Below are 13,337 nucleotides of genomic sequence, written 5' to 3'. Positions count from 1 at the left end.
AAATAATGCTTTTATTATAATAAACTATAATGCTTTTATAAAGCATCCATTTTGCTTAGTCTATAATATGCTGCTTCAAGCAGTTTCAAGAATCAAAATATGGCATTAGACAAGAAGAATTGAACAGACTTACCTATTACTGTGATGTTGAGAATATTGCTAGTTTTCATGCCACTAGAGTGATTATTTCTAGCATCACATTTGTATCCTCTTTTGTCATTTTGTCTAATATTTTCATCCAAGAATGTAGCATATGTGTCATTAATTACCACTTTCTTAACTTCATTTCCTTTGTAGAATGTGAATGTTATTGGCGGCGTTCCTGTCATTAAACGACAGATTAACCGTAGAGGTTTCCCCAGCACCACCTCCGGTAAACCACTGACAACAGAAAGAGTTGGCTTGGAGACTGGAGCTAAAACGGGAAGAAAAACCGTGTGTCCAATTATATTACATAAGACTCAAAGATACTCAAGATTTTACATAAAACATACAAATATACACTATTTAGCTAGTTTCCACACCTAGCCTATATGGGAGGCTCCTGCTCGTCGACAGAATGGAAGCAAGAGGATGACTTGAACAAAGCAAAAACATAGATAACAAAATATATGATTTAGACTAAAATAGCATGCAAGCAGAATGCAAAGAAAACCAATAAAAGGCCAGTAAAACAGCTGTGGATCATCCAAACTCCAGAGCTAGCTCTTACCCAAGGAGTAAATACATACAGTAAAATAATCTGGAAGTAAAGTAACATTACATGTATTACCTGAGATGGATACTGCAGCATCTAATCAGGGACCTCTGTTTCTGCAGTGAGTCACAACCCAATTAATCCCCCTTTACAGACTTGAGAACTGACTGTGCTTGTTCCATGATGGGAAAGGAAACTAGGGTGTTTATAAGTAGTGTGCTGGTCAGGGGGTTGTATAGATAGCAAAAAATTTGGCTTTTCTGGAGTACAGTCATCCAGATGACCTCTGTCTCTCATGGCTTTCTGCCTGGAGGGTCAGGGGAAGGGAGTCAAGGTAGCTACTGACAGAGTTTCAGATCAAACTGGTGAGTGAAATGTTTGCAGATCATTCCCAGCTCCTGCAAATGGTAATGAACGAGAGTTTATTTGGCACCTAGCAAAACCAAATGAACAGGACAGAAGGGAAGACATGCTAACTCCTGTCTTCTAGGGCCAAGCCTATAAAAGTCTGACTTGACTAAGATAACAATAGGCCAAATCCTCTACAACTAAAGCATGTAAGCACATCTCAGAGAAATTACTATTCCAAAAACTGGTAAACACCCTTGTAGTTCATGAAATAGAAGAGACAGATTTGTAAAAAGATGAGCTTATTTATAAGTCTATGGTTTTGATTTTTTTCCCCAGGACTGGGTTCTAACCCTCTGTATCTACTCACCATAAACACTTATCCTTACAGGTTTGCTCTCCTTGACTATTCCTTTGACTTCAGCCTTACAGATATAGGATCCAGTATCATTCACATTAACTCTCATTGTTAAGTTTCTAGAATTTTTCAACCAGATGTCTCCATTTGAATTTCTCCGTAATATAGAGAAGTTAGCTTTTCGAAAACCACTGATGCTGCAACTCAGAGTTAATTCTTTATTTTCATCGAGCTTGCTCATAGAAGCAGACAATATTGGCTTAGGGAATAACTCTGTAAGATAAAAAGAGAAATCATTCAAACTGAACATAAAAGAATGTGACTGCCTATCCCAAATTGTACAGAATGAAGCATATAGTGAAAGATTACAGTCAGGAAAAAAAAACATCATGCTATTGTAATATAATAATATTTTCATGGAAAACAGAAATGTAACAATTGCTTGGAATCCACATCCCATATATGTTATTTGAAAGTATTATTTTAGTTGGAAAGTATTAGTGGCAGGAAAAAATCAGAAGTCCAAATCTAAATAGCCTTTAAATTAGGGAAAATTTATAGTTGGATCTGGACATTACCTTTGCAGATCTACCAGATTTAAATTAAAATATTTCTCCACTGAGTAAAATCTAAGATGAACAGAGGTCTTACCTGCCACAACAACATTCAGTTTGGTGGTTTTAGATGCTCTCCCTTGCTCCACCTTACACAGGTATTCACCACTGTCCTCTAGGGTAGCAACTGCAGAATATTTCAAAAGTTTCTCATCTCGTACACTATTCAGTATTGTTTTGTTTTTCTGAAGTATGATTTCAATGTCACGCATTCGAGCTACTACAGTTGAGCATTCAAACTCTATTCTGTCTCCTTCTGTAATATTACTTGAGGACTTGATGATCAGAGAAGGCTTTATAAATGGTTCTGCAAGAGAATACATATAAAATCAGAATCCAACTTTTTAATTATGGCAAGCAAAGAAATGTAAAAAGAAAAGTTAAGCAACTTACCCTTGACAGTAACAAGTGTTCTGTTGCTGGGTTCTGAACTTTCAAGTTCAAGTTTTACATTTCTCTTACCAAAACAGTCAAATTGCAAAATATTATCCCCCTCTTCAACAGAAAATTCCACTACAGAAAAATTCCTGTATGCCTCAAATACATGTTTTTCTTTAGGAGTTGAATTCATCTTTATCTTCCGGAAAAAGAAATGTAAAGGAGGTACTTCTTCTGGCAGCTCGCAACGTAATTTTACAACTTCACCCTCTAAAACTTCTCTTTTCTCAGCAGTCAGGATTGGTTTGGTCATTCCTTACAGCAGAAAACAAGGAAAGAAATAGTTTGATTTGGGATGATGCAGTGATCTATCTCTGATGACTATGGTATTGATTTATGCTAACAGACAGATACAAATAATTTGCAAAAACTGGATCTGTTTGTTGTTGGTTTTATTTATTTATTTATTTATTTTATTCTGCACCTGTGAGAGTTGAAGACAGTTCCTTGATGTGTGGATGCATGCCAGAGTACCTGAGTACCTTCAGAAGAACAAATTTTCCCTCAAAAGGGTAATAAAATCTTGATGCAATGTGTGAAGTATGGAACTTCCTTTAAAGGTAAGACCTTAGTATATCTTACTCCTACTCAGAAATGAGCAAGGGAATAAACTAAATGCCATTCTAACTACTGTAACTATAGGTGCAGGCTTCTATGAAAAACTATAGGCTCCGCACATCCTTGTAACTATTTAACACAGAACAAATGTTTTCCTAGTTGCTTTTCCAAGAGGAAAAACATCACTTGCAGTCAAGAACACACAACTAGAAAGAGTATAGACAGAGGTGGCCCCTGTTCTCATAAAAGATGAAGGAACAAGACAGAAAGACAGATATAAAATTGTCTACAAAAGTAGTCCACCACTGACACTAGCTTTGGCAATGGGTATTACAAGGTGGCAATCTTTGCTTCCAGCTTTTCTAGTAATTTAGTCTCCCCCACCATTGTGTTTACAGTCTATAGGTGCAAGCTTTCACAAATAACACATTCTCTAGTCTCAGGGATAGAGCATGGGATGGTGGCTCAGGAGGCATGAATTCCATTTTTGACTGTCACTGATCTGCCGGGTAAGCTTGGGACTGAGATTTCATTTCTGTGCCTTAACATGAGGACTTAGTACTCAACTATTGTAAAGCACTGTGATTTCTAGGGACAAAAAGCGTTTTGCAAGATATCCTATTTAGCACTGACTATTATTACTTACCCTGAGAGGTTTCTCTTTTTGTATCTTAGAAAACTGACATGTTTGAAAGACTACTCACCTGTTACCCAAACATGTAATGAGTTACTAGATTTTATCTTTCCATCTGCTTTCACAGTACATTCATAGTCTCCTGTATCTGAAGATCTAGCCACGGGTACTTCATATCGTGCAACTCCTTTGTCTGATACAATCATGAATACAAGCTTGCCATCCTTAAAAATTGTAATATTATGCTGCAGGTGGAAATTGGCACTTTTGCTAATATCAGCACGGCATGTAATTGACATAGGAGCTCCATTCTTCACTTTGACAGATGGCTCAACCCTGATTTCAACACTGTTGAAGGTAAAAACTTGATGGAGAAAATAAAAAGTGAGTTACATTATCTTCAAATTGTCTAACATAAAACTTATCTCAAGCTACTACATGTTAATCATTAAAAATAATTCATTGTATCCTAGTAGCAAGTGTTATAATTTTTGTGATCAGATCTCACAGATGTTGACAGTAGTAGCAGCTTTACCTTCCCCTGCACAGGTATATTAGATGCCCCTACTGATTATCACAACACGCAATGTTCATCTCCTCACTCTCTGTCTTGGGGGATCGAGAGAATCATTGATTTGGCCAAATCTGCTAAATTCCCTAGAAGAGCAGAGAACATTGGAGTAGATTTGCAGCTATTTCTTGTTTTTCCTTATTTCTTGAAGTTTGTTGTCTCCAACTCCTTTTGTCTGGAGATCTGAGAGATGAACAAAATTTTGTATATATACTTGTCTGAATAAATCGAAAAATGACAGCATAACCCAGTTTAGAGCTGTATTAAACCCCAAGTCACTTCATCCCTAAACATATAACAGAAATCTCTGGAGGTAATCCAACATTTCTTTTTTTTTTTTTTTTAATCTGAAAGTAAGATTAGGGTTATGTTAAATTTCATTTTAAACATGTAATTTGCATGCTTGGGATAATCTCAAATCTCTACTTTAGGAAAACTGGAGCATAGCGAAAGATATTTGGGTTCAAGTTCTGCAAGCAAACTTGTACATGCCTAACTTTACACTGTGAGATGTTCCATGATCATACACTCAAGAGACCTTAAAAATCATATGGGTTTAAGTAATCCAAATACAGAATCATATACAGAACTAATGTCTTTATTTAATTTATAATTTAAACTTTCCAGTCCTTGAAAAAATATGTTGAATACAATATTCCTACTAAAAACAAACAAATAAAAAACACCTAAGTAGTTTAAGAAATTAAGTTTATAATAGCATTAACACATACAGTGCTTCTGTGTTTATAACCACAGGAATGATAAATACTATGTAACAAAATTTTATAATTATTAGAATATCAGTATAATAATACTTTTATTCACACAGCTCAATGAACAAGTACAGAGAAAACTTTGAGTGCACTCATTTTCCCTTCCCATAGAAATTACAGCTTTGGATATGCATACTTCTCCCCAGGATTTTTATTAGAAATTAGGTACTTGAACAGTAAAAATTTCCTGCATCTAAAGAAATTCCTTGCTATGTCCAGTTACCGGATATTTACAAATTGCTAGGGAGAGTTTTGGCCATAAAACCAATACGGTACTTTTTGCACATGAACAGACTACGTGACAAACAGGAGCAAGCATTTCTCGATAGTGATGGAGAAAAGCAAGGATGCAGAGTGTACATGCTGGGAGCCAGCAAGATGACAACATAAAAAGTAAAAGCATTTATTTCAGGACACAAGTTCTGTACTCTGCTCAAACATGCTCATGGAATATTTTGCAAGAAAAAGACCAAAAGAGAGGGAACATAACTTTGTTTGTTTTTAAGACTAATAAAAAATACTAGTCATAGAATTTCCCCTCCCATCTCTTCTCCTGTATGGGAGCAAGCAAATTGGTCTAGGAAAAAAATCACCAAAACATTTATTAAAAATCTGAGCAGCACATATCTCTTTTAAACACTTTACTAAGAAACACCATCAAGTAATATCCTTTTTTTTATGGCCAAATTTTGTAGAGATACAGTACCGCAACCCAGATAAACTCTGTTATGGATGCACACTAACTAAAGAGAAAGCAGTTAAATTACTTCTTTTAAATACGTATGTGGAAAAAAAAACAAAAAAGCTATCATTACCCACCTCTTTCCTGAGTGTAAACTCCTGAACCTGAAAAAAGTGAAAAGCAATGTAATTTTCAAAGTTTACAGATTGAGAGACAGCAATAGGTAACACCAAAAAGTTACCACAAAAAAACTAACAAACCAAACCAAACCAAACAAACAAACAAAAACACAGAAGCACATGTACCCATCCAGATATTTAGTTATCAAACTTACACTGCAAGAAAATCACCAGAAGAGCAAGATACATCTCGTTCCTGAAGAACAGACACTTAATTCCAAAATAAAACAATATTCATCATCAGAGGTAATTTGCTACCAGGTCCCCAAAACAGTTTTTTTAAAATTTGTTTTACGGAAACTAATAAATTTTTGCCATTAAAATTTGTACGTTTTTGCAAATCTTCAGCTGAAACTGGCCAGATCAAGTAATCGTTCCCATTACTGGAAACTGGAAATGGCAAACAATGAGAATCTATCTGCTGCTCCCAGGCAGATTACTGTTCAGGAAGTGACTGGACTTTTCCTGAGGGCGCCACCAAATGCATTTGCTTTGTTTAATTTCTTAAGGTGTATTAAAAAAACAAGAAGTTCCAGTGACATTTATCCTGCAGTTCCTGTCAATACGGGTATTTTTAAGTCAAAATTAACCATTTATGAACACAAATTACATTCATTATTTGACCTCTGCAGATCCTTGAGCAAATATTTCTCTTCATCCTGATATGGAAAACTCTTTCAGAGAATACATGTACATAATTATTCACTTTACCCCTTTACCTCCATATCTAGGTCTCTCATCTTTGCTGTGGCAAACAACAGCTTTACCATAAAGTTCACAATAAATTCAAATTACTTCAGAAACCATAGTAACTGTTGGGTTACACTAGAATATTGGCAGGTGGACCTCTTATACCACCATCATATATCAAAAACATAGAAGGGCACAAGTTTTTATTTTGAGTAGTTAGGACAGTGCAAAACATACACAACTACAAAACTTTAAACCCACAATGGGTTGGAGTTTCATTTCCCTACAGAGAGCTGAAGGAGCACTTGCACAATCTGAAATAGAGAATGCTCCTGAGCTAGAGTTAAATCTGCCAGTAGCTTGAAACTGTTTGAATTCAGGTGTCCCTGAGAGATCTGCTGACCTTTCCTGTGTCATTTAATTTTGTGCAATGATAAAAGTAGCCTGACAGTATGACAGCCATGCCAGAACGAGGGATGATTAATTTTGCATCCAAAATACCGAAAGCATAAATTGAATGTGAACCAAAAAAGAGGAAAAGATGCAAAATAGTCTACTTCAGCACTTCAAGTGTTGTAAATGTCTGCCTGAGATACAGTAAGGAACTGATGTAAAATTCAGAACACTTGAATTACTTAACTTCCTTTAACAAACGAAGAGGTTTGTGGCCTTTTTTATTTGGTTGGTTGTATTTTTCTGATTATAGATGAAAATCTAAAGAAAGTAAAAGGCCTAAAGACAAGGAAATCAGTAGTTGAATTTGTACTGTAAATGACTATTTGTGAAGAAAACTAAAATGTAATAATTATCCAAAACCTCAGTTTCTTCAAATTCAGATGGGAAGGGGGTGAGAGAGATGGGCAGAACAAGGAAAGCAAGAAGATTACAGAGATATTGTCCTGTCCCTATCTCTGCTCTTCTACTTTTTTTACTTTGGTACTATGCATGTTTCTTAAGTCTTAAATAATCTGACACTGCAGAAGTGGCAAATTTAAGCACCAATATGATATTCTCAGATAATATTTACTTCATAACTTCAAAGGAATGTGCAGCACATTTATTTGTTTATCAATCAACTTTTAAGTCAAACTGAAGTCATTCCACTTGAGCCCTAACACTGACTCAGGTTATAGGCTCGATAAAGTGAGCTGAAATCATGTACTTCAAAAAGTGTTCCTCACTTTATGTCCCAGACCTTAACTCCCTAAGTAGTGATTTAGTTATTTGTGAAAATCTAGTGCTCAACTCTTAATTCCTTAGTTTGTTTCATTTGCAGACAGAGTCAATGCTTTCCATTATTTCCAGAGTCATATTACAGGCTTATTAAAACACTACTTAAAACAATATTAAATACATTCACAGAAATCAGTAAATGAGACATACGGTTCTCATAAGCTTCACTGCTTATATGAACCCCCATTTCTTTTTTTTTTTTTCCTCTTGGGGACAATGAAAGCTGTATGTTTTGCCCCAAACAATAGTTTCAAAAGTGTACTTTAATGCTTGTATTACACACAGAACTGTGGTATTGTGTGAAGGGAAACAGGAGGGAAACACTCATCAGTTTAACAATGTATCAGCAATACCAACCAACATCTATTTAGCTATTTTGCAGGGAGAGAGTTATTTTGAAGGGAGAGCGCAGAATGGTACAATAGTCATAGCATTTAATGAATAAGAAGTAAGCTGGTTAACTAGCAATAGTATTTCTTCTGCTTAATCCAGTCTGTTTGAAATACACCACCAACAAAAGACCAGTGGTTTGGCTAGTTGCCAAAAATGGTCTCCAGAGCCAGGTAAAGGAAAGGAGAAGTAGGACACACAGCAGATGGAGAACAAAGGTTTGATAAACTTTTGCTATTGATAACAAAAAATAGGAAGGAAGGAAGGAGATTTACCTCTTCCCCCATAAAAGAATTCAGCACGACATACAAAGTTCAGCAAAACCACACCAATCTTTCCCACAAGGGGACAAAGGCTCTCCTCTACAGAGAGGGAAAGACAAAGTGGGTGTGGGCCAATATTCTTCAGAGTGATCCAATAAGATCGAGTTCAGAACCAGGCTAGTTTCAGACTAGGCTGAAAGGTCAGCTTTTAGGATGAACTAGGTCAGTAGTACAGTTTAATGGTGCTAAAACCGAAGGCTGTTGCGAGATGTCACTCACAAGCCAAGGATGTTCCATAAGATCTCTTAGTCTGATAAGACTGTCATATTCTTGATAAGCCCTCAGCATTGTCCTGAGGAGGAAAATCTAGCTGGTATTGGCCAAAATCCAAGAGGTAAACTCAGCTGCAGGAATTTAAGCCAAAATGTTATGAAACATGGGAGAAAAGCATTTCAAAGAGGAAAGAATGTCTTGAGACTATCTTCCATTGTTAAACTGGAAATCATATTGACTTAAAGAATATAAACTTAAATGTACCTGTGCTAGTAGTATACCTGCATATTTTCCTAACAGTCATCTCATTGTAGTCTCTGAAGATACGTTTTTCTGAAACAAGTAATATGAGACAAAATTAAATATTATAAATAAACAAAATTAAAAATTAAATAGACAAAATTATTCTAATATACACACCATTTAAAGAACTCTCTTTAGTCCCTTATTATATTTCTGAGAAAAGAAGGATTGACATAAAAAATGCAACACACTTTCTGAAGCAGACAAAAAAAAAATAATAATCTGACACAACATCCTTTGAGGACTAAAGGAATCTTCACATTTAATCTCATGCCCAATGAATCAGACCCTTAAAGCTGTGCTCATCTGGGAATTCATGCCTGATTCTGCTGGTTGGGTCTCCTGCTACTTGCTTAAATATGACATTTCCAAAAAAGCATCAGTTCTGTCATCTGAACAGAGCCTATCAAAGTCAAAACCTATTTCCATAACTAAGGATAAAATGCTGAATAAGATTTTCAAATTCTGCACCAACCCCCCCGCCCCAAACACACTGTTTTCAGCCAGCCCCTTATGACAGGAAAGGAAGCGAGGAGTTCATAGCACATTTCAGCTGTTTGTTTTCATTAACTCCCCAGCTGGTTGGCATGACAGTAAAGAGCATGCTGCAGTGCCAATCAGTAGGACTGACATCTTAATTCCCCACAGAGCACGCACTGATTACAGTGACTCTGCTAAGCTTTGTATCCTGTTCTCAAATACCCATTCCTGATGGGAGTTTTACTTTCTTCAGAAAAGATGTGTTGCCTTGAAGTTATATCTCACCGATTTACTGACAAAACATTTCTCTTAAGAGCACTACATTCTGGGTCATCAATGTTTGTCCAAGACAATGCAGGTTCCACGTAATTTCCACGTAAAATTAAAAAATAAATTCCACGTAGATTCCTTGTATAAACTCACTGATTCTATTTTAAAAGCAGTTAATCTCAAATGTTTGGGATTTTATAAATTTTACAAAGAATTTATAAAATTCAGAGATCTGAGTCCATCTTTACTGATGTCAGTGCAAGCTTTCCAGTAACCAAATCAACAATAGAAAAAGCAGCTCTGATGTCTAATCACCCAGCCCCTGACGTGTATAATCATTTTGGTTCCTTACAACTGTGAACTATTCTGCCTAATTAATAATTCCTCTTTCAATAGACACGTAGTTAATAGAATTATAACAAATGTAGTTGTTTTCACACACCTAGACAGCTCCCTGGGGAACTGGGAATGAACTGAGTTTGTTCTACATATATTTCTAGGGTGTATTGTCTTGTCTTGAATGTGAGAAATTTGCATCATTTGTCTTTATTTAAAAAGTCTCTTTATACTTCCCTAGAGAAAAATAAAAAAAAATAATTTTATTCATGGATTTGAATATTTACAAAGAATGTTAAAAAAATTGACTTTTTTCCAGAGCTCCAGATGTTCTACAATTTACAGAAAATCTGTGTTGCTGAAAGCTTGTACTTCTCAGACCATTGCATTTCACAACGGTGCCATCTACTGGACGATGACATCGAAATACATTTTTCCCCCCTCATTCATCTTTTGCAATTAAACCAGCATTTCATTCTGGAGTTTTTCCTATAATTACTGATATCCAACACCTCCTCCAAACTGAAATTTTGGGATGCAGCAGAAAAACAGCCTTGAGTTCTCCAAGAATACTCATCTCAGAGTATGGACCATGCCAGAAAAAATAAGTCAAAACCTTATGGCTGGAAAGAGAATTAATTCTGGAAATATTTTCCTTCGCTCTACACTCCCATTTTTTTATATTGCTTGTTGATTCTCCAAGCATTATTGCAGAACAATCAGTTTTATGAATAAAATTATAAGATAAATGTATCAGTAATGCCAGTCTTTGATGTCTCATCAAATCTGTAAACTGAAATGAGTATTAATTACTTTAAGCAAAAACAACGGAACTCAAAAGGAAGTGTGGAATAGCCTTTCTTACAAAAAAGAAAAAAATCCTTATTTTTCCTTTCGGGGGGGGAGGGGGGGAGAGGGAAAGAGGAGGCAGAAGGAAGACATGCCGTTTAAAACTATTTTCCAATTAAAAAATTGGAGATTTGGGAGTTGTTAATTTAATTCAATTGGCTACCCAAAAGATCCTCTCACCTGTTGACATGTTTATTGCAATTTGCACTTCAAATACATTTTTAGTTCAATTGGAAATCTTTTGTTACACTAAAATTCTCATTCAGAATCCAAGGATCACTGCAGGAATTTTAAAGATATTTTAAATATGCATATAGAAAAGATCCCTTCCTCTTCTATTCTTATTTGCCTTCTAGAAAAAACAATCTCACAATCATATACCAAGTAGTTAAAATAAACAGCAGGCTTGCTACCACAGCCATTTTGAGTAGGAGTATAAAAATATGGTATTCCGTGATGATCTAGCTAGCTCAGTAAAACCTTTTTGCAGACAAAACAGAAGTGCTTAATGTAATTCAGCACCAGACATAACCACCAATATATGGTGATTTCAAGCAAAGCCTTCTGCAGACGTCTACTACAGCAGATGCTCTTCCAGAATGGAGGATCTCTCAGGGTGAGAAACTGAGACCGGAAATAACTTTTATAATTCTACTGAAACATGCAAATTTCCCTGGAAACCTACAATAAGACAGATACAGTGTGAAGACTGCATGGTCTTACTACATAATGTTATCTCATACTATTTTCATTCTCAAGTCAAAGAATTGACCTTGTGAGTGAAAGCTCAGTTTGGCTTTTATTCTCGTTCACCTACTTGCCTGAGGCAGAATATTGTTGCAGCACCACATGATACACATCTCCCTTTCAGACTTTTTAACTTACATGTTTTGGCTGGATTACTTCTGTACATAAATTTTTGTTAAATATATACAGTTTATTATTTCCAGGCAGGAAATTTGTAGATCTAATACAAAGGGAACACCAACCTCACACTGTATCTTACTGATGCTATAAAATTCTAAAGATACATCCTTAAGAAAACCACCTAATGTCAGCCTGAAGTCAAAAGCCAACTCGGCACACCCCATGCCACCCCCAAAACAAACAAAAAAACATGGAAGTAAGCTGATTTATTACTACCCAGGACACTCTTCAAGAGACTAATGAACTAACAGAGTCAGTATTCAAAACGTCAGACAGGTAATGTCAAGTGCTTTTTCCATTTTTCCCCTATTTTACATTGACAATAAGGCCAACCGCCAGCCTAGATACTGTTCTCTTCACCCTGCTGAAGGGCAAAATGAGACACTAGCTTTTTGACTCAAAACACTACTACAGGATTTAATGAAGGTCATTCTCTAAATGTTGGGATACTTCCAGCACATGTTCGAGAAAATACTACCTTAGAGCTTTTTAAAAAGCAGTCATAAAGACACTATCAACCTTCAGATCAGCTGAATGCTCATCACTCAAAATATCAGAAACTAAAAGGATTATTCCAAGAATAATACTTGAGAGTGAACACAGTCCATTGAGTTATACTTCAACAAAAATTCTAAAACAGCCCTCTCTTCCTTGCCCAATAGGACTAAGTGGTCACAAAAAAATTTCTGGAAGCCCCTTTATATCAACCTAACTTAATAATTTACATTTAAAACTTCATCTGAAGCCTCCTTTTCTAACAAATACGTTATTACTTCCCCCTAGCGATGTCCTAGCAATCGCAATCTAGCTTTCATACAAACTTCAGGAGCCCATATCCTCAGCTACCATATCCTACCACAATATTTCAGAAATCTTTTACTTAAGAAGCGACTGTATTAATGTTCTGCAAAGCAATTATAAGAGTTAAAAAGGAAATATGTATTTGAAGAGACAAAACAGGTAGGCACAAGTATTGGACGGTTAAATGAAAGGAAGTTCTTCCTCATCATCCTACACGTGTAGTTGAAATGATTGGCGTATATCAAAGAAAACAAACATGTTTCAGTCACTAAATTGGCATACATCAAAGAAAACAATATATATTTCAGTCCCTAAATCCAAATTTCAAAGCAGGGTGAGGGAGGGAGAGGGAACAGGGAGGGCATAGATGCACCTCCAGGGGGAAGCAGCAGGGTTACAGAAACCGCCCCCGTGAGGGAAGGAGCAGGCCGCGGCCCTCGCACCCCAGCTTCCAGAGTCCTCCCACCTTCCGACGGCTGCTCCCCCTGACAGGAGGGTGCGAGGCCGGGCTGCTTCCCACTTTCCTCTTTCACCACCACCTGGCTGCGAGCATTTTTGGGACTATTCTACGGTTTTCTGATACAGAACAGCTTACCCCTACAGGAAAATGCGCATATGCTCCCAGTTCTTCTCTCAACATTGTTATTTTTACACATGCTTCCTGCCAGCT

At 36.3% G+C, this 13,337-nt stretch overlaps 1 protein-coding gene across 9 annotated transcripts in view; it reads right to left on the bottom strand.

Annotated features, from left to right (window-relative positions):
• PECAM1 (platelet and endothelial cell adhesion molecule 1) overlaps window positions 1-13,335 on the bottom strand; it is a 39,096-nt gene extending 25,761 nt beyond the window's left edge. For 5 of the 9 annotated variants that reach the window (XM_080561147.1, XM_080561148.1, XM_080561150.1 and 2 more), the window contains exons 1-8: window positions 13,263-13,335; window positions 8,966-9,034; window positions 5,811-5,837; window positions 3,718-4,011; window positions 2,411-2,710; window positions 2,055-2,324; window positions 1,416-1,676; window positions 134-415 (exon numbers count right to left, since the gene is read on the bottom strand). In XM_080561147.1, the coding sequence (XP_080417273.1) occupies window positions 134-415; window positions 1,416-1,676; window positions 2,055-2,324; window positions 2,411-2,710; window positions 3,718-4,011; window positions 5,811-5,837; window positions 8,966-9,034; window positions 13,263-13,323 (1,564 nt within the window). In that variant the 5' untranslated portion in view covers window positions 13,324-13,335. Of the gene's footprint in view, window positions 1-133; window positions 416-1,415; window positions 1,677-2,054; window positions 2,325-2,410; window positions 2,711-3,717; window positions 4,012-5,810; window positions 5,838-6,007; window positions 6,333-8,965; window positions 9,035-9,121; window positions 9,458-13,262 lie in introns of those variants that run through there. The other 4 variants (XM_080561154.1, XM_080561155.1, XM_080561151.1 and 1 more) reach the window with 3 other exon arrangements.
• Window positions 13,336-13,337: the final 2 nt, after the last annotated feature.

Source organism: Anser brachyrhynchus, assembly GCF_964034855.1.
Source record: "Anser brachyrhynchus genome assembly, chromosome: 18".
Classification (NCBI taxonomy): domain Eukaryota; kingdom Metazoa; phylum Chordata; class Aves; order Anseriformes; family Anatidae; genus Anser; species Anser brachyrhynchus.
This window is presented reverse-complemented; position numbering and strand designations above follow the sequence as displayed.